This window comes from Rhea pennata, chromosome 1 (assembly GCF_028389875.1).
Source record: "Rhea pennata isolate bPtePen1 chromosome 1, bPtePen1.pri, whole genome shotgun sequence".
Classification (NCBI taxonomy): domain Eukaryota; kingdom Metazoa; phylum Chordata; class Aves; order Rheiformes; family Rheidae; genus Rhea; species Rhea pennata.
Window position 1 is genome coordinate 88,129,991 of NC_084663.1, and position 21,933 is coordinate 88,151,923.

The 21,933-nt window shown below is 38.9% G+C and overlaps 1 protein-coding gene across 1 annotated transcript in view; it reads left to right on the top strand.

Annotated features, from left to right (window-relative positions):
- Positions 1-21,933, top strand: part of POLQ (DNA polymerase theta) — a 54,906-nt gene that overhangs the window by 10,858 nt on the left and 22,115 nt on the right. Inside the window, exons 6-16 of the mRNA XM_062571675.1 lie at positions 3,498-3,717; positions 4,843-4,987; positions 5,081-5,227; positions 6,177-6,389; positions 9,521-9,663; positions 11,170-11,374; positions 12,184-12,326; positions 14,966-15,159; positions 15,490-15,614; positions 17,104-17,347; positions 18,162-21,352. Of these exons, the coding sequence (XP_062427659.1) occupies positions 3,498-3,717; positions 4,843-4,987; positions 5,081-5,227; positions 6,177-6,389; positions 9,521-9,663; positions 11,170-11,374; positions 12,184-12,326; positions 14,966-15,159; positions 15,490-15,614; positions 17,104-17,347; positions 18,162-21,352 (4,970 nt within the window). The remainder of the gene's footprint in view (positions 1-3,497; positions 3,718-4,842; positions 4,988-5,080; positions 5,228-6,176; positions 6,390-9,520; positions 9,664-11,169; positions 11,375-12,183; positions 12,327-14,965; positions 15,160-15,489; positions 15,615-17,103; positions 17,348-18,161; positions 21,353-21,933) is intronic.

Consider the following 21,933-nt stretch of genomic DNA (forward strand, 5'->3'; position numbering starts at 1 on the left):
TCACTGTATGATTACTTACGCTACTTGTCTGGTAGTTTTTACTTTTTCTTGCTTTTTCTTTGAAGTTCTTGTTAAATGTCTTTATCCCAGTAGCTACACCAAAGATCATCTTTTGGCTCAGCACTTTATGCAACTGGTCCCATTCCACCAGGGTTAGGCTCCAGGAGTCTTTATTGTGTAGATGAAGGATATGTTCTTTACTGTTGCATGATCTACAAGTCGTTGAAGGCCATTTCGGGGGAGAGACAGAAAAGGGGAAGGGCAGGGTAGGGAGAAAGAGAGTTTAAGTGCCAATAATTTATTTTTTAGTAGACAACATTGTCGTCTTTTGATCCCACTGCACTGTACTTACTACCTGCTTATTCTCTGGTACCAGACTACAGATGGAGCTGCAGGCTGCTTCACAGACATACCTGTCATGGTATAGTCCTTGTTTCTCCTTGCTGCTCTGGTCAGCTGACATGAGATCTTGTAGATGTTAATGACAACTCTAGAGGCTCATAAGAATTCAGTGTCTAGATCCTAAACACCAAACCATGCAGCTGTTCTACAGTGCCAGAACACAGCCAGAGACAAATGCAGGGCATGGTGCATTGATCTTCTTAATCTTTACTAGTGACGCTGAGAGAAGAGTCTACATCAAATGTTCTCTGAGCGCTAAAAGCCAGATTTCTCCAACTTTTCTCTGATGCTTCCTGTTTGGTGAGTCATATTAGTGCTGGGTTAAGCACAGACCCCCCATTTAGTTCTGGGGGAACTGCCGTTTTCACACTTGGCTCTCCACTGGATCTTCTAGCCAATATTTTCCATGCTGATTTCCAGGACCTAGCAGCATTCTGTGTCTAATCAGCTCTTATTCTGGTTCTCTCCCCATAACTCCAGCAAGCCACTGCACTTCAGAGCAGTGTGAGTTACTTTGCCATTCCATCTACCATTGGCTTATCTTGGAGTTGTAACACAGACGCTGTACTGTTTCTGCTTTCCTGCCATACGCTTGAGAAGCATGAGGGAGAAAACATCTATCAGGGAAAAAGTGACAGATGCATCAAGGAGTGCTCCTGGGAAGACAGGATACTTCAGCCTTCACAATATAGGTACTAGGGCTCAGATACTTCTTCTCTGTTGTGATCAGACTGACCATCCTTCATGCCAGTAAGTAGTAAGGGGAATGAGATGTCCAATTCTTGGTTTTGGTACTCACTTGAGACTCCTAGTGTTTAAGACTATTTCTCTCAAACATCCTCCTAAGCCTTTTATAAAAATTTATTTTTATTTTTTAAACTGAGAGACCCTTTATCCAAATTCTTTAAAGATTGTCCTGCCTTGCCTGTTATCAGAATGACCAGCAGTGCTTTTAAGCACTTTAAGTGGTTAGCTGGACATCTCACTGAAATAGGGGACTGTGTCTTTGTACCAGCATACCAGCAAAATGTTTTTGAGAGCCATTGCCAATGTGGGTGCCCTTGTTTTCCAATGAGACTTCTGCAGGCTAGCCAAAATTCTGCAGCAGATTTCTATCCTCTCCATTGAGAAGAAGTGATCTGGAACTGCATTTTTTTTTTTCCTTCTTTTCATGATTAATGTTGCTTTAGGGAAAAAGCTGGCAACTAAGACTTGGGAGCTGTACTAACAAACGCTTGAATGGCTTGGGTAAGAGTCTGTCTTTTCCTGTCTTCCTTGTTTCTGTCTTGCTGATGACCAGGCTTTTTTACTCTGTCTTCTGGGAAGTCTTGTTTCCTCTGTCTTGCCTCTAGCAATATCTTTTGGGAAGGTTCAGACAGTCCCTGAGTTCACATCGATTTCTCAGACATTTTTGCAGATAGCACATAGGTGACAATTTGAAGAACATCTGACCATGTTGCTGCAGTATTCCTCCTGGCTGAAATTCTTCAGTTTTCTGATGGACTAGCAAATCTGCATTGAACACCTACCTTTTGCTGACACTGTCTAGGTAACTCCAGGGCTGTTTCTTCTGATTTCAAATTCTGCTCAAAGCAAAGCAAGAGGAATTATAGGTAACTTCATTGATTTGGGTTGGCCCAAGTGGTTCTTGTCTTAGAAATTTTTCTTCCTTCTGACTCAAGGAGTCTGAGAGCTCGCTCTCTTCCTAGACATGCTGAATTGGAACTAAACGCTATTATATCGTGCTCCGCTTCGCGTTGTGTATGCTAGCTGGCTATTTGCCAGAGCATTCTCCTTCTCCCAGGTAACAGAAGTTTTATTTTAGTTGCGTACTGGCCTCTATGACAAAGATTTGCTTGGCTAAATTGGTTAGGCTTTTGCCCTGATAATCCAAATCACTCTCCCCAAGCCTGGGTGTTTTTGTTGGTTTGACTAGTTTACTTTTTAGAGTTTAAAGTGTTTATATTCTTTCTCTGGGGAGAGTGCACCTTGCTGCCACATTTGCTCACCGTGGCTGGAAGAGACTGCTGGAATATTCTGTCTCAGCTGCCTTGAAGAAGCTGCTGAAGCTGGGATCTTTGGCATGTGTCGTCTCCGTGTACTTTAACTTGCCTATCTTGGAGTTCTTTCAGAAATCTAGTGTTTGGCAGTTTGCAATTGAGAGGAAACTCGAGTGATCTCTGCTTTACATACTAAAAGGAGGACAGGGCATGAATGTGGCTCCAATGGATACTGTAAAGACAATTTTTTTTTCCAGTCTCATGCTTATATAGCATTGTCTGTGTTAAAGATTCAGTGGCCAACTGGGCATACAAGCAGATAACCCCTCTTTCAGGAAGAATAGTGAAGTATAAATAAGAGGTGTACAAGAAATTGTATTTTTTCGTGTCTCCCCCTCCCCTTTTTTTGAGTCCCATTCTATGGCTAGGGGTGTGGATAGGAACTGTAGACGATTTGTTGTAAGCGTAAGAGAATAAAGAAAGATCATGTATATTTTAATTCAGGCTTCAACATCCACATTTAGGCATCTAAATTAGTTTGAGTTTTCAGGACTGTTAAGAGTCGATTAATTCCCACTGAATTTAGTGGAACCTGCTGCTCAGCACTTTGGAAATTAAAGCTGATTTCTTTTTTGCTGAACTAAATACTTTGGTTCCCAACTATAGGAAAAACTTAGTCTAGGGTTATTTGTTCTGAAATTGAAACAAATGGAGGTGACTTAATTGAGGCATTTAAGTTTAGGAAGATAGCAGTGGAGACAGATCCATTCCTTTATTTCCATGTGCTTGTTAATGGTGAGGAAATAGTTATTTGTTTTTGTTTTACAGTTTCTTCAAATATGCAGCCAGTTTACGGCTGTTGTTACCTAAAGAAACTTGAAGTTAGATTCAAAATGATCAAAAGCTTAGAATATCTTGTGATTAATTTATAACTTGTCATTGTTTTTGCAAAAAGTAGAGTGTGCCTGACTACTTTTTCAAGGAGCGCAAAGAATAGCTTTGCACACCAAAAATAGATTGTGTTTGTCTGATTGCTGTTTTCTAGGACAGTAGCCTGTGTAGTTATTAATTTTATTTTCTTTCAACCACTTACAGACAAGCAAAGATGACCAGTCCTGGTTTTAGTGGGATACAGATAGTAGGCATGAGTGCTACCCTCCCTAACTTGGGACTCCTAGCCTCATGGTTGGATGCAGAACTGTATTGTACAGACTTTCGTCCTGTGCCCCTCATGGAGTGGGTGAAAATTGGCAGCAACATCTATGACTCTTCCATGAATCTAGTGCGAGAATTCCAGCCCAAGCTTCAACTGAAGGTAATAAAACTAAGTAAGCGGCTTTGGGATAACAGCTTTTCTACCATTAAATGTAAAATGACATATGTACTGATATGTTTTTAGCTTTTTGATTAGGTGATATTTCCAACTTCATTTTTTTTATTTCACAGACTGTATACTCAAACCAAGGACAACGTTCTATTTTTTTTTTTTTGCCTTTTGACTCGAAGCTTAAAAATACGCAAACTCATGAATTTGAGTTCTTGATGTTTCTTGTATCTGAAATTCCCTCTCCCCACCCCCCAGCCCTCTATCCAGTGCTGTGTCCTCAAATCTACTTCATTTTTATAAATAACGGTGAATGATTCCTAGTTAGGTTGAGGAATTTACATTCTCCCAACAATTAATGCATTTGCGTTACAATATGGTGCTGAACTTGCTTATGTTAAACTGCTAAATATTTTTGTCAGTAGTTAGAAGACAGATGTCCCTTCTTATTCTTCTTAGCTTATCTTCAGTATTCAGTACTTTCAAGTACCGAAAAGGATATGAAGAGTTAAGGGTAATGTATTATAACGACTTGAATCCCACACAAAGGGAAGTACTAAACAGGTAGAAATGAAGAATTTGCATTTCCCATTTCTAGTTTCTTTTCTGTGGAGTCTTTCACAGAATCGTAGAATAGTTGGGTTTGGAAGGGACCTCTGGAGATCATGTGGTCCAGCACCCCGCTCAAGCAGGGCCAGCTAGAGTAGGCTGCTCAGGGCCATGTCTACTCTGTTTTTGAATATCTCCAAGGATAGAGACTCCACAACCTGTAAAACCCTCTATGATATGCCTAGTTCTTTTTCCTCTATGGCAGGCTGCAGTGTGGAGGTTGCATTGACTTTGTTTACTGTGTGGCCTTCTTTCAGATTTATAGATTTATGAAACCAAGACATAAAACCTTATTTATTCATGTGTAGATCTAGGGCTGCCATCAACAATATAGTCATACTAGTGCCTAGACTTCCTAAAATAAGAAAAAAACCTAAGATGACAGTGCTTCATCTTCATTTGCTCCTCTGTCTGATTGAAGATGATTCCTATGTTAGAGAACAGTGACAGCATTTACAAACTCTATTCAGTGTTACAGTGCTCTGAAAATATTTTGTCTCAATTCAGGGAGATGAAGACCACGTTGTGAGCCTGTGTTATGAGACTGTTTGTGATGGTCATTCAGTTTTGCTCTTCTGTCCATCCAAGAACTGGTGTGAGAAGCTGGCAGATGTCATTGCCAGGGAGTTCTACAATTTGCAGCAAGCTGAGAGTAAGAGGAAGCAGTTAATAGAAGACTGTAACCTGCACGGTGTTTTAATGCAAAGTATTTTTAATACAAGCTATAAAAATATTTTCTTTCAAGGTTCTGCAAAAAACTCAGCCCTTTCTCCAGTTGTTGTGGACAGAGAAGGGATAAACGATGTTCTGAATCAGCTAAAGCATTCTCTCTCAGGCCTGGACTCTGTGCTCCAACGTACTTTACCATGGGGAGTAGCATTTCATCATGCAGGTATTCCTGTGTATATTGGTCTGGAATTTTGTAATGGTCGGGTTATATGGATTCTTAATGCTGTCATGAGGTTTGTATTTACCAGTTGCTTTTTGAAGCCTTCTCTAGCTTATGACTGAATTAAGATACTTTGAGTATTTCACAAAAGTAAACTTGAAATTCTTTGTTGGCCAAAGACTTAACTAATTGTAATGAAAAATCTTCTGTTATGTGGGATAACAGTAATTTTCTAAATATAATTTAAAAATCTTTGTGAAATCCTGGAAATATGAACTAATTTACAGCCAAAGCATTTTCAAGCTGTCCTAAAGCTGCTAGGCTTCTTGGAGCAAATTTCCTCAACTTAATTCTGAAATAGATGAGTAAATAGAAGCAATATTACAATGAAGAAATAAAAGAAAAACGTGATGTTAGCACTTCTGGCTAGATCTTTTCTTTCTGACTTTAAGTATCAGTGTATGTCACCTGTTCATCCATGGAGGAAGAAGGACTAACTAGTGGAAGAAAGAGCAGTAGCAATGATATTGAATACAGGCGGGGAAAAACCAAAAATGCTCCTGGGATATGGGCTTTTTCCTCAAGAATGAACTTGACCTGAAACTCTGAAGGATAATCCTAGTTCCCTACTGTGATTGCTACATCCAGTATGTTATTTTATTTCATTTATAAACATGTAGAAATATTTGTTCATCTTGCTACAATTTGTGTAAGTAGAAGAGCTAGTTTGTAAATGTTATAGTTGACTAAATGATGAAACCTTCATGGAAAGTTCGCTTTGGTAATGTTTCGGAAGAAGTAACTGAGATTAGTGTTGTGACTGTATTTCAAAAAACTGAATGGTAAATGGTTCATTAAGTCTGTTTGTTCCTCTTCTTGCTTGACAGTAATACTGTTAGCTTTTAAATGCAATCTTATCATTAGTGGTTCACTAAAAGCCATCTTTTCCCAGGTCTTACTTTTGATGAACGAGACATCATTGAAGGAGCCTTTCGCCAGGGCTTGATTAGAGTTCTAGCAGCAACCTCCACGCTTTCATCTGGAGTGAACTTGCCTGCACGCCGAGTAATTATACGAACTCCTGTGTTTGGTGGCAAACTGCTGGACATCCTCACTTACAAGCAGATGGCTGGAAGGGCTGGCAGGAAAGGAGTAGACACAGTGGGTAAGTGGAGGCTTTATTAACATTCTCCAAGAATGATGTTAACCTAATTAAATCCAGGACAGTGCTTTGCAATTAGTGACTAATGATGATGAATTCCTTTGGTATTCAGTATGATTAAGTTAATCAAGATGAATTTGTTTGGTACTAATGGAGTAAAATTTTTAATTCCCAGGGGATTCTTTTTCACTGCATGAGGCTTGTTTTGATATTTGCATGTCAGTTACTTTGGGAAGAGTCTGTTTTCTTCCTTAAATTCTCGGTAGCTTCTAAGACCTTGCTTATTTGCCTTAATTTTGTGGTATATGGTTAATATACTAAAGCATTTACAGTTTTTAGTTTGAAAATTTATAGTAAACTCCCACTGGACATGCTTAAAATTTTGAGAAATTTTAAAGCCTACAATAATAATTTGAAAGTTGCTTCTGAAGTTCTAACTTGGATTTATTAAATTTCTACTAAACAATAATACTTTTGGATCCTGAAAGTAGTGATGTTGTAGAGGTGCATAGGAATATAAACAGTAGATCATAGCTAATATGCTATCTTTGTGAGGCCAGTGGCACTAACTGATGTCCAACAAACTAACGCTGCCTGTTAGTTTAATTTGTAATGAAAATTTATGTTTGTGAATGACATTTGGAGAAATTATAAAGTTCAACAGATGCAGGAAGGCAGACTGTTCTACTGATGGCTTGATTGATGCTGGCTGGAACCCTTCGTAAGCAGACTGTAATTGTATTTAACATTCTATCTTTACTAGAGTAACACAGCAGCCCTGCATTTTGCAACCTATATCCCTGTGAACTATCCCTGTGTGTTTAAAGAAAAGGGCAGTTGCATACTACATTTTAAAATTTACTGGACTTCTTATCATTTGAATGTAGCTGGCAGGTGTAAAAGTTACATCGTTGCCGAAGTTTTCTCCCTTCACCCCCTCAAGTTACAAGTAGTAGTACTTTTTTGACAGATTTGATGTGATTGTATGTTTTGCACAGTAAGCAGTTGATTTTTATGCTGATGAGCTTCATAAATGTTCAATTTTTTCCACTCTGAAGAGTCTTTTGGATGAGAGCATAAAACTACATAACCAGCTGCTACTTTTTCCACAGAGTAGGGATACCAGAGAAAAGCAACTTCAGGATAGGAAAAAAAAAATAGGCAGCTGTGTATGAATACAAAATTCAGTTGACAGGCAGAAGATAATTGCTATTAGGTGATTTTTTTTCTCCTCCAAATATTGTATTGTTGAATTGTCTCAGGTTTTGATTTTTTTTCTGATTTGATGAAAACTGAAAAATATTATTTTAGGAAGTAAAATTGAGCTATTTTTATTTTTGATTTCATCAAAATCATCATGTTTCTAGGGTAAAAAAAGGAAAACTGTTCAATGTTGCTGAACCAAAGCTAGAAACCAGGCTGCAGATTAAGTTCTTTTCCTGTAGATTGAGGGTGTTAGATATAGCAGTATGTGCAAAATCAAAGAAGAAACATATTAGATAATACAGGTTAGTCTGTGTCTTGCTCTGTCTGTCTGTGTCTTGCTCTCCTTTTATTTTTTAAAAACTCTTCGACAGGTTATAATTACTGCCTTTAAATTCTCACTGACATCTTGGGGAAGGGTCCCCCCCCATACCCTAATGTCTGTCAGATAAGGTCTGGTCAAGTGGATACTTGTCTTTTGTTACTTTTATCACATTGAGTAGTCAAAGTTATCACAGGGAATTGTGGATCATATAGAGAATCATGTAAGAAATGAGTTCATGTTCTTTATTGCTAAAATCAAGGTAAGTTTTCTTTTCACAAAATGATACTTGCTGGCAGTTTGTCATAACTTATGTACTCCAGCTTTGGCTGAAGTAGATGGCCCACAGATGTCAAAGATTTTACATGACAGTGTAAAAAATTTCCAAGAGACATTCTCTGAGCATATCTCTTATCCTGTCATTCATTAATGTAATCATGTTTAAGCTGTGTATGATTACTCACACGCAGTACACTTGTATTTATTACATTCATTAAATTTAAATGTAGTTGTGTTTTCATTACTTCTGGATTAGCAGCATTACCATGGCTACAATTTTATCATAACTTAACATTTCTAGGATCCTATTAATACACAGTACCAAAATAATATGGTATTCAGGCTACACATGTTTAAATCTAGCAAGTTATCATAAAACTGGCATTCACTGTCCACCAAATCCAGACATAATGTTCTCTTCGTTGTCAAAGGCAAGTTTGTCCTACTCATAATTCATTTATCTTGCACCATTTGGCAAAGCTTCCAACTAACTAGGCCTCTCAGGAACTTAATTTCTCTGTAATAGCTTTGTTGAAAAAAACCCTCCTTTATGTTGGCAGCCATTTTTGTTTGTTTCATAGCTTTGGGATCTTTTTTTGTCTCTCACAGAATTTCAGTATTCGGAATTAACTTTTAAATCCTATATCAGGAGTGTCAGGTTAGATGCATTTAGATGTTCTTCCAGTGGAAACCATTCAGAATACTTAGAATTTTGTATGTGTGCATTTATATACACACATAAATGAAAGTTCAGAGAATGCATAATTACTTGGATTAATCTTTTTATTTCTGTATTGCTTTGGTATCTATTATTTTATTTTGGAAACTGAAGCTGATTAACATGATGCAAACTTACAATGTGCCATGCAGTTTGTATTTTTCTTCATGATTTTGAGAATCCTTTCATTTTAACAATGTAGTTCAGAAGAAAATAACTGCCTGTATTTCCTCCAGTCAATGCCATAACTAGAAATGAGAGGAGTCCAGCTCTAGAACATGTGCTGAGAGACTCTGGAATCTCAGTCTGTGGAGATATTCAGAAGTCGATTTGACAAGACCCTAAACTGCTTAATGTAACTTCAAGGCTTGTCCTTCTCTGAACTTTCAGTTCTTAAATGTTACACATATACGGAGTTCTTACATAGCAATGACTATATGCTGCTGAAGTTTGCAAAGAGCAAATGGTTTTTATATTTTTAATTTTTTCCCCCAAAATCCCCACGATTCTCTTCCAATAATATGTTCTCAGTGGGATATATGTAGCTATTACAGAGCTAAGATGGAATGCTAAAGCTCATTAATGTTTAACTTTCTTTTGTTTTCTGTATAGGTGAGAGCATTTTGGTTTGCAAGCCCTCAGAAAGATCAAAAGGAACTGCTCTACTTCAGGGATCTCTCAAGCCTGTTTGCAGTTGCTTGCTTAGAAGGGAAGGGGAAGGTGTTGCTTCTAGCATGAAACGAGCAATACTTGAGGTATGGGACATGTGGAGAGGAAGTGGAACTGTACTCATGCTCTTATCACAAAAGAAATCATTCTACAATTATATCATCAGATGCTTTCTGTGCACTTTCTTGTTCCTTGTTTTCCTCTCTTGCCATCACAAGCAGCTTCAAAGAAAATTATACGAGTCTACCAGCTTGCTTTAGTATTTAGCATTTTGATTTGTATGTTGCAGCATGCGCTTGTTGGGAGATACAGCATGAGCACAGCTCAAAAAAAGCTACTAAGCTTGCTTTTTGTCTCAATGTGTACTCACACTGCAGGCAAAAGCATGCATAATTCTTAATCTTTATGTGTGATCTGACAGTCTAACTGGGAGATGCGTGTATATTACCGATTCTTGAGACTTTATAGACTGAATTGGGCCATAATGACATTTGTAGAACCTTGTGGTCCTCTTTTTACACCTCAGCTTGTCTACCTCTTCTGCCTAGAAGTGATTGACGCTTTGTAAATAAGTTTTTGGTGAAGAAACAGGCATGGAATCCCATTTGATCACTCTAGCTGATCCTGCTCTATAGGGTTTCCAGGAGTAAAAAGTAAGAAGAGGATGTTATTCCATGTAGGTGAGCTTATCTACTTCTCCAGAGTTGCTTTTGGGCTTGAACTGAGCTTAGACTTCTTTTTAAATCTAGTTTTTCTGTTAGTTGTGCTACTGATAGTCTTTTGTGGAAGCTCTTGTTGTACTTAGAGCTTGGTTGTGATTCATAGATCGTGAATTTTTACCAGACCAATGTAATTTCTAAATGCACTTTCCTACACAGGAGCTGTATAAAAGATGGCTTCTCTCCTGGTGGCAGTGCTTTATTACATGAAAAAAAAATCCACTGAAAGCTTGAAAGAAATTTTTATTTATGCGTCTTGCTATCTTGTTCAGCTAAGAAAGGCTTGTGCTGTTAGTCCTTGTAACTGATTTACAAGAAAAAAAGCAATTATCTGAAAAACAAAAGCAAAACAGAAAGCCTAAGGGAAAAATTGCTCCAAACCAGGAAAGCAATGATGGGTTATAGCATTCGCATTTACTTAGAAAAAGCTTCAGTAGGTTGGAGAGCTGTGGGACAACTCTTTCCTATTTTTTTTAATCTTCAGAAAATCACAGTCCATATTTTAAACTTTTAAAGGTATTTCAGTGTTGGTTAAGCAAAATGCTGATGGCTAGTCTCTTAATTCTAAATTGCCTCTCTGTGTATTTCTGCTTTCAAAGTATTAAAATTATTTCAAAGTATTAAAAATTACTTTTTTCCCGTAGCTTTGTCATTTTACTGCTACTTATAGTGTCTAACTCTTTGCTGAGACAAGTGTGAAAATATTTTTTTCTGTGTGTCCTTAAAAGTTAACAGTTGCTTTGCTTGCGTCTTCCTGTCTTGTACTGGTTCTTTAAAACTTGGTGGGTTGGATGGATCGATCTCTGTTTCTCAGATCTGATGTTCCATTTTACTGTTTCTCTTGCATTATGATCAGGATATTTTCTTCAACAGATCATCGTGGGGGGAGTGGCCAGCACTCCGGATGATGTACAGACCTATGCTGCTTGCACTCTTCTTGCGTCTAGCTTGAAAGATAGTAAATGGGGAAATGAGAAGGATCGAGATAAAACGCAAACTGGAGCTATTGAGGCTTGTGTGGAATGGCTGCTGGAGAATGAATTCATTCAGGTTCTGGACTCTGGCAACGAAGAGAAAGGTAACACTGGTGCTCAATATTCTGTCTTTTTTCCAATGATTGCAATTAATGCTTTTGAATCAACTAGTCTTCTGCAACTGATGCTGAATGTAATTTTGTGATGAAGACCTCTGCTGTGTTTTTTTTGCTTGTTTTTTGTTTTAAATTGTGTATCAGGAATTTTTTAGCGTTTTAAGGGGTGTCTTTATTCTTGCTTTAACATTGTTATTTGCACACCTTCTCTTTGGAAGGACTCTGGAGGTCATCTCTAAGACTGATGTGTCCTAGTCTACAAATTCCCAAACTGTGTTTAAAGAAGGTGAACTAATACTACAAGATTTGTGCGCATTGACTGTAGGCTATAATTTTTGTTTTTTCTGAAGAGAAACTGGTACATTCTGAGAGAGGACAGTTACTTTTAGAACTGTGGTGCACATGGTTGTGCTTTTTCTTATTTTTGACTATTTTCTTAAAGTGTCTCAGGATGATGCTCTTACAGTAATAGTAAGAACCTCCCATTAAAGATCAGTTTTGTATCTTCTGATAAGAAAAGACGATATGAGATATTTGATTCTCTTAGGAGAGAAATACTGAACATGATAACTTGTGGACTTAGGATGGCAGATAGGATTCCAGTGTTTCTAGTTTAAATAACTGTTGTTAAGTATTACTCTGAGTACAGTTTTAAGGGAGCCAAATTTGTGAACCAACCTCTCGAAAAGATTAACTTAGACTTAGGCAAGTTATGCCTTGCAACCTGAAAGTGAGATACAAGCTTGCATTTAAATATATTTTTCTTCTTTCTTTCTTTCTTTCTTTCTTTTTAATAGCAAAAGTTTATCGTCCAACACATCTTGGCTCGGCTACTCTTTCCTCTTCTCTTTCACCTACTGAAGCCATGGGAATCTTTGCTGACCTGCAGCGAGCTATGAAAAGCTTCGTTCTGGAGAATGATCTACATATTGTTTATTTGGTAGGTTCCTCAGTCCTTTTTTTTTTTTTCTTTTTTTTTTTTTTTTCCCTTAACTTTTGTAGTATAAGCTGATTTAAAGAAAGGAGAGAAAGCACAGCTCAGGGGACTCGAAGGCTCCAGGATTTTATCTTTTTGTGCTTTGTCTAGATAATCCTTCCTGAAGAAAAGTTTCTGAACTGAATGTTCTTTTGAATCAGTCTGTTCCTGTAGTATCTAGGCAGGTGCATCATGTCTATCTAAACCCATTTTTGTTACTCCAAACCTCAGAAAAAAGATTTCAGAAGTTTGTAAGTTTAAATGTAGGATAATGATCATTTTTATCAAGTATTTGAAGTGGACCAGTCAGGTTGATTTTGATTTGTGTCAAAGTTTGGGCTCAGCAGGCTGCATTTCAGGTAGCCTCTGGAGGCTCAGAAAACTTTTGCAGTTTTAGCATCTGTTTTGCCTACAGAAAGCCTTGCAGAACTATACCACTTTCTTCCTATGAATCTTGGGTTCTGTAATACTGAAAATCTCTCTGATTTAGCTTATTTGTGTCTGAGGATCCTACCGTGGCTAAAGAAAGGAGTATGCTAAGTCTTTTGAGGGGGAATTTGGTTAAGATTTATGTGCGTATACACTTGAAAAGTTAACCAATGCTGTCTAAGACCTATGGAGAGGAAGTCATGAACCTGTGAAGATTAGTGAGGAAACAAAATGGAGTTCCCCTGAACATCTTGAGAGTCACAGGCTGACAGGCCTATCATTCAAACATCATACAAAATTTGGATTGTCTTTAGCCTCCGTAAATACGTTTTTTTCTTTATTAGGCTGATACATTAAAAAACAAAATTTGTGAATCTTACCTGAAAAAAATGTTTGTTCCAAAGGGAATGTGCAGGAATCTTTGGGGAAGGGCGTGTGCGGGATTGAGTATGCCTGCCTCTGTATGTCTCTGCTTACTGTGTTCATTAACCTGGTTGCTGACTGATATCTTTTTTTTTATGGAGCTGCTGATGTGTCTATATTCCAGAAGATGACATTTTATCACAGAATCGGTGAGGTTGGAAGGGACCTCTGGAGATCATCTAGTCCAACCACCTGCTCAGGCAGGGTCACCTAGAGCATGTTAGACAGGGTTGCATCCAGGTGGGCCTTGAATATCTCCAGAGGAGGAGACTCCACAACCTCTCTGGGCAACCTCTTCCAGTGCTCCATCACTCTCACAGTGAAGAAATTCCCCCTCACATTCAGGTGGAACTTCCTGTGGTTCAGTTTCTGCCCATCGCCTCTTGTCCTGTCACATGGGACAGCTGAAAAGAGTTTAGCCCCATCCCCTTGGCACCTTCCCTTATGTTGTTCTGCTCCTCCTAGGCAGAGTGAAATGTTTTGTCTCATGCAGCAGAGAATTTTTCTCTGTCTGCATCTCCAAAAAGGGAAAAAAGATGAATTTTGTTCATGTTCTATGGTAGTGACAATGATGGTAACTTATTTTTTGCCCTGGACTTTTAATCATAGCACTGCCTGACTAATGTTAGTGTCAAGTACATTGTTGAACAAAATGTTCTTGAGATTCTCATTCTCTTCTATTAACCTAGCCTAAAACACTTCCTTGCAAAGTCTGTTCATTTTTAAGGAAGATTTTATTTATTTATTTTTAAGAATTATTCTCTAGATGGATTACAGAGAAATTATCTAGTATAAAGTTTTTCAGTTCCCTTAGGCTTGAATCTTTTATCTATACAAGTATGAGACTGAATTTCAAGGCTTTGTGTTTTAGCAAAGTTGGCTAAAAAGATGAAATATTTGTTGAATTAGCATAAGGATTTTCTTTTTTAAAAAAACACAAAACTTTCAGTAACTCTTGTTCTTCAGCAAGATATCAGCAGATAAGAGGATGGACAATTTGCAACTGTCCAGGCATCTGATAATCTACCTTCTATTAAATGTTCCCAGAGAACTGAAATAAGTAATTAACAGAATAACTAATCTTGCAGTGTGTCACAAAGATACTTTGTCTTGTGCTGAATCTGACTCTGTACTGATTGAATAATAACAGAGTTGTTTGTCTATCTAGAATTGTGTGAATGCTTTGGGTGACTTTAGTCACTTTAGTTAGCAAAAGCTGTGATTTCTTATGCTGAAGATGAATGCAAGTTTCAGTAAACCCTGGCAGAAAACCTATATTCCCTTCTGCTTGATCAGAAGTCATGGCAGTGGTTAGTGTGGTAGCTATTATTGGATGTTTTATTTATTTATTTGTTTATTTCCCACAATGTACAGGAAAAATATCTTCTTGACATCGGTTTTAATAGGCTGACAGATGTTAGTCAGTTTTGTTACAGGGAAATAAATAAAGATAGTTTAAAAACAATCTTTTAGTGCTTGCATTTAGGGAGCAATCTGAGAAAGATTCCAAACTGGTTAATCGTTAGAGTATACCCACATGAGTCAGATCATATCAGTACAAATATAAAAAAGCTGGGTTAGAAAAGCTTTTACTTTCTTCAGGATACATAGTTATGATTCAGTGCCTCTGAGTAGCATGTAGGATGCTCTAACCACATTCCCTAGATCATGGTTTTATTCACCCTCATATTTGAAAGTTCTGCTCTGTTTGTTTCTCTGAAGTAATTTTTGCACTGTTCTGTTTTCTTTAGGTTACCCCCGTGTATGAGGAGTGGACCACAATTGACTGGTACCAGTTTTTCTGCCTATGGGAGAAGCTGCCTGCCTCAATGAAACGTGTAGCTGAGCTGGTGGGAATTGAAGAAGGCTTTCTGGCTCGCTCTGTAAAGGGCAAAATCATAGCTAAAACAGAGAAACAGCACAGACAAATGGCCATCCACAAAAGGTAGCTACAGCTGAACACGAATGCACGAAGACCAGAAGCTGTAACACATGGAGAGGACAGGTTCTGTGTCTGCCTGTTTTCTGGAACTAGCCCTCTTGCTGAGTGAGCTAGTTGCTCAGGTGCATTTGCAGAGAACCTGGGCCTGATCTGCTCTGGACTAATGGTGCTGTCTTAAGATGTTTCTGTTGATACTATTGGAAGCCATCTTCTGTGTTCCTTCTGTGTGCTGCCCTTTACTGCCCTTCTGTCCTGTATTATCACAGTGCATTTTGCCCATGCGCTAACCTGCCCTGGATGATGATTTTATGTCTATGTGTGCTTTTTCTACAGGTTTTTCACCAGTCTTGCCCTCCTGGATTTAGTCAGTGAGGTTCCCTTAAAAGATATGACCAAGAAATATGGTTGTAGTCGTGGCCAGCTTCAGTCCTTACAGCAGTCTGCCGCTACCTATGCAGGTGAATTGTATGAGCAAAACTCTTAGGAATCTTGAGCTAGTCTTTTTTCTTTTCAAATTAGGATAAGATGGCTGCAGTGTGGTATGAACAACAATAGGTCTTGTAAAACCACTTGCAGTTTTGTAACTTAAACTGTGAGATGGAATTACAGAGTGTGCTATGGGAATGGGGATGAGCTGAGAGGAATCAGGCAGTGTTGTAGCATGCTGAGGTCTGTGTAAACGATTTTTGTTTATCATGCAGGAATGTATTTTGTTCAATATTAAGTATGCAAACTAAGTACAAGTCCATTCTGAAGCTTTGCTATACAGCAAAAAGTACCTTCAGAATGGGTGAATTTCGGGGTCTCTAAGCCTCACCATAGCTGTTTCCCAGTTACAAAGTTTATTGGCCAGAAAGTTTGAAGTTTCAAAACAGAGTAGGTAGTTTCCAGGTTATTTGTTTCCACCTATTGAGAGATCAGAGCACTTTGACCTTTAACTTAACTTATTAAAGGGAACTATGCAGGAAGAGAGGTAACAACACAACCGTATGACTAAGAGTGTTTTTCTGTCACCTAAGTCTTCCATTACTCTGTAACTGGGTCTTCAATTTGGAAGACAGTTTTAGCTCAACTTGCCAAACCCCATATGTGGGTTGCAGCATGAGTCAAAGGCCCAAAATGAAAAGGCCACGCCAACTGATGCAGAGTTGTTTAAATTAATTCTGGCAGTATAAATAACTTTTTGTTGTAGTGGTTTCACAATTCTCTCTTCCCCGTGTTAATCATTTTCAGTAGTCAGGTGGATTAGTACAGGAACAAAAATAATATGGGTACTAAAGTTCATCTGTTGATATGAGATATAGTTAAGAGGTATGATAAAAGTTGTATTCTATAATCACTATTAAAAAAGTGGAGTTGAGGGATACTGTGTCTTTCAGTTATTTTCATATTCCGTAGGTAGAAACTGTGAGTATGAAACTTTTTTTCTATTTTTTTTCCCTCCTCCTCCCATGGTGTGGGGACTACAGCTGTAATATGTATCATAGTTTTTGCCATCTCCTACGGTACTCTCAGTAACTGAAGTTATGCAGGCCAAGTTCTGCTGGAAATCAGTGGCTACCTTCCTCAAAGATCTGTGGTTCCTTTTAGTGCCTTTCATGGCTTTTCTGAGGATCTTAATCTTGCAAGTATGAAATCTATGCATGTTCTATAACAGGATCCACATGAACAAAACTCAGTGAGGAAAAGAAAGTAGAAAAACCAGCAATATCATTCAGAATTTTTGCCTTGCTTGTAAAGACATTAATTCTACCTTAAACTGAATTCTACAAGAGCAGCTCTTAGCCTGAGACATAATATGAATGTGTTAGGGAATGGTAGCACTTCTCATATGTACTGGGTGGGTGAAAAATGTAAAGATAATATCTATTCAGATGCGGGGAGAGAATGGATCTATCTTAGTAGAACTGAACCTAGAGTTAAGTCTCTGCAACTTTTATGTTCTAGGAATGGTAACAGTTTTCTCTAATCGACTGGGCTGGCACAACATGGAACAATTGCTTTCACAGTTCCAGAGTCGACTCACTTTTGGTGTTCACAGGGAGCTATGTGACTTGGTACGCATCTCTCTGCTGAATGCACAGTGTGCTAGGATGCTTTACAACGCTGGCTTTGTCACAGTGGCTGATCTTGCTAAAGCCAGTGCTGGTGATGTGGCAACTGCTCTGAAGAATTCAGTGCCATTTAAAAGGTGAGAGATCAGTCCAGGACTCAAAGAACTTTGTTTGTAAGGTGAAGGATTACGGGAAGAAACCTGTAATTAAGTATTGCGCCTTTTGGGACTTCGTGCCAAATGCTAACTAAAAATAATATGTAGCTCACTGTGACTGTTCACAGTAATTCTATGATTATTTTGAAATTAATACAAGCATATTGTATTTGCAGCATAACTTTGGGAGGTCTGCATTTTCTTGTTGCTCCTCCTTTTGACCTATTGCTTCGTCCCAGGCAAATTGTTAAAACTTTCTGCAGACTTTTTGCTGCCTCTAAAGAAGAGTTAATGCTTTTCTGCTCCTCCATTTGATCAAATGAATTCATGAAGTATTGCAGTATATCATTTGAGGTTCTCTTATGATCTTGAGTTAGTGCAATGACAAACTTCCAGGACTGAGTACCTTTCAGGGTGTGCCATGACACCTGTCTGACTCTCACTCCTGAGGTTTCCTTTCCTAGGTAACTAATGCATGGAGGGTGCTTGATTCAGACCTGCATCTTGCACTAGTAGGGAGTTAGAACTCATCTGGGGGACATATTTGGATGAAAAAAATTTGGGAGTGCTTTTAGGGTATGCAGTCTAGATATAGCTATTGATAGCTTTCATTGACACCATTGTAACATTTACAAAACTACAGTATTCATTTACTCTTAAGTGTAGTATGTTTTGGTCATGCTTCTGTGAAACTATCATACTAATTGGAATAGGAGTGGAGCAGAATAGTGCCAATTCCTTTCATTGTTTGCTATTACCTGTATGAATGTTTACACCTGTGTTACCTTTCCTGTAGTGTTCGTAGGGCTGTGGATGAAGATGAAGAATCAGCAGAGGAACGTCGGACTATATGCAGCATCTGGATGGCTGGAATGAAGGGCTTAAGTGAAAGTGAAGCAGCTTCCCTCATTGTGGAGGAAGCCCGGGGACTTCTTCAACAGGACTTGGCGCTGATGGGAGTGTGGTGGAACCCACAGTCTTTTCTTGAGTCTGATACATCCTCTGTGACCAGCAATGAATTGGAGCTGGAAGACAGACAGTGTGGATCAAATGGAGAACGGCCTTCTCAGTCTTTTAGGGCACTAAACAAACAGTGGCACAGAATTCAGTGGTGTAATGGCCCTGGTTCTGAGGCTGGGAACTTATCAAATATTAAAAAGGGATATAAAAGGCGACTAAGTGGTAGTACAGCAACCACCAGTTTTCAGAGCAAAGCCCGAGGCAGTGAACAGGTTCAGGCAGAGGAAGGAAGTGGTGATGTTGTGCAGAGTGCTAGAAAAAGGCCAAATATGAGTCAAGATAAGGAAAACATGGAAGGTGTTTGTCAGCTCAAAACCAAGACAGATTCCAGCAGAGCAGTTCTACAACTCCCTACTGAGCAGGGAGAGACACCAGCATTGAGAAAAATGTCTTCAGCTTCTAGATTGATAAGAAGCACGGACACACATTTAAACCAGACTAGGAACAAAACTAATTCAAAAACTGCATCAAAACTGCGAAGGTCACTGCTTGAAGATTCAAATATGCTTAGCACAGGTGTACAGGAACCTTCTACTTTCTACCACCGTGTTTCTAAAGATCTTTTTTCTCATGACCAAAATAATAAGGAATTTATAGAAAAAGGGTCTGTGACTCATAAAGCCTCAAATTCTATACAGATAGGGGAAGTTAACTTTGGGAACAGAAATGAAATGGCAAAATTATTTACAGAGCCTTCCACTACTAGTGAAGGCATGCCTAAGGAGAGAGCATGTTTTCAGGCAGCCATTATAATGCAAGATACTTCACATGTCAATATGGAGACAGATGATATCATAGAAAGTCCAGTAATATCTACTATTCCTAGGACACTGAAAAATGAAAATATTGATAAGTGGAATAAAATCAGTAAAATACAAGCAGGTAAGAGCTGTACTGACAAGATGGTTGGTGAGCAGCAGACTGCTCTAGACACAGATCACTGCAATGTAACTGCTACCTGTTCTGGAGATGAACATATCCATAATGATAGCAGGAAACAGAAGTCTGTGCATTTTTGTCCTAGTAAGGATAAATCCTGCCACTTTCAGATTCAGAACAGTGGCAAAAATAGGAGCAAAAAGCCCAGTGGAATATTGTTACAAGCTGGGGGAGTGCAGAAAGCTGACAGTCGTTCTGAGGATTTTCTGAAAGACTCTCTATTAAAATCCAGAGCTGCTTGTGATGCAGAGAATGTTCAGAATGGTCCGTTCTCTGACCCCTTCTCTGGTTCTAGAGACTTTGAAGACAGCTTCCAGTTGGATACTCAGACTGAGAGGATAATAAAACAGGAGATAGCAGTTGGAATTGCAGGAGAGCAGGGAGAGCAAGGTTCAGAGCAGGCAGCATTACCACTGCAGGAAATAGCCAAGAAACTGAGCTGTGTTAGCACTTCACGAACTGAAAATGCTACTGACGAAAGGCTGGCTGCCGCAGTTAGGAAACTGGGCTTATCCAGTCTTGCCGTAACAAATAACATTATAAAAACCACAGATCACCACTGCAGTAACAAAATTATGGAGTCTGGAAGCCTTAATTTACAGCCTGTGGCAAAAGAAACAGAATCTGCACCTTGCCTTAAAGGAAATGATTTCTCAGTGACTGACTCCCAACTGCACAGTTTTCTACAGGATTACCAGACCCAAAATTCAGTGAAAGGGGAGTGTACTTCTAAAGGCCTTAATAAAATGACCTCTCCTGTTAGTAGACAGCACCTTGTACAAGTAGAATGCCATCCTGTCCCTGAAACAAGCCTGAACATGAGTGATAGCTTGCTGTTTGATGATAGCTTCAGCAATGACAATGATCTTTCAGCTATTCCTGTCATGGATGTTGACAGAGAAGAACCTGTGGGAAAGCAGAGGACTTTGCTTCCCCCAGATAGTCTTTTACAGAACCCATGGCCTGTTCAGAATAAACTTGATGTCGATGTCAATCGGAAAGATGATGAGGATCCTGCACAGTGTAACAATGTGTCTCTAGCATTCTCTGATCTAATAGATGAAGTTTTAGATCATGCAAATTCCCCATCTTTTCATGGAGATCTTCCTTCTACAATTCATGCTCAGTCAGGATTAAGAAACCCAGTGATATGTAATGATGACCCCAAATCAATGGATTTAGTGGGGGATCAAAGTGAGATGCTCCAGAAAAGCCAACAAGCTTTAGACAAGAAAATCCATCCAGTGTTGTGGACTGACTGCGCGTGTGAACTAAGCCCAGGACTGCAGGATGTATTAGACAAATGGCCTAGCCCTTCAGGCATTGAACTAGTTTCAGCAAGTTCAAGAAGCTCCTGTTTGAAAGGAAAGTTAGTTGATTCTAATGCTAATCAAGAGGCAGTTCCGGTTTTTGAATTTGACCATTGTCAGCCAGAGCCTTTGCCCACAGGCCAAGACTTAAAAAACTGTTTCAAGGTTAAAGAAAACAAAATGGGAGCCTTGGATGCTCAGAAATTAGACTGTATCACCCTTCCGCTCAAGAGGAGCAACAGAACATCTGATCCACTACTGGATAGTGTTAATGGGTTTATTCCTCCAACGCCCCCCAAAGAACCTTTTCCAAAGACTTCTGTGTCCCTCTCTGTGAAATCGGGAAAGAAGCAACATGTCACCTCCACAGATGAGGAACAGCGGATTCAGTCAAAGCAGAATTGGAAGGAGGATGCAGAGCAGCAGGTAGAAGCGCTTCAGCTGAATGCTGTGAGTGCAGACCCAGTTGAGGATGATGTAAAAGATGATTCCATTATAGACCAAGGCTTTTCACTGCAGCTGTCTCAGGATGTTTTGCCACTCATTCCATCAAGTGCTGAAAGCTTCACTATTATTGATGTAGCAAGTGACAAAGCACTTTTCCAGACTTTTATTGCAGAATGGAGAGAGAAAAGCAGATTCTCCATCTCGGTAGCATGTGAAAGAACAAAGCGTCTTTTGTCTCCTGGATCAACAATTGGTGGCAGATTCAAACAAGGTCAGTTGCACGTTCCGGTGTGTTACTTCCCAAGCAGCAGGGTGGCTTCTTCAGCTTAAGACAGGAGAGTGAAGAAGGAAAGGATTTGTTTAAAAAAAAAAAAAAAAAAAAAGGAAAGAAAAAAAGGAGGAAAATTACTGATGGTAATTGAATGTTTTTGGTCCCTGTAAAGCAAAAGAGCTGGGTCTTGGCAGAGGATGAATTGGGGTCAAGCGTTGCACTGGTAGGATAGAGTTGAGAAGAGTAAGTCTGTCTTGCTAGTCTTCGGTCATGACAGTGAAGTGAAGCTTGTTTGCTTGTCAGGGAGCATCTGAACGTACAAGTTTCATTGTATCTCTGACTTTGAATTGGAAGAGTGTTGTGCAGTCCCTTTATTGTGTTTTTTCTTTCCATGTAATAAGTTATTTTTAAATCAATAGTACATTTGATGATATACTATACAGATTGTCCAGGGTTTCCGTCAAGCAGTGTTACTTATAGGATAGCTATCTGAGACCAGGTTAAATACTTTCCAGTCTGCAAGAAGTTAATTCATAATTCATCTGTGTATGAAATTAAGATCAGTCCCTGGATTTTTTTTA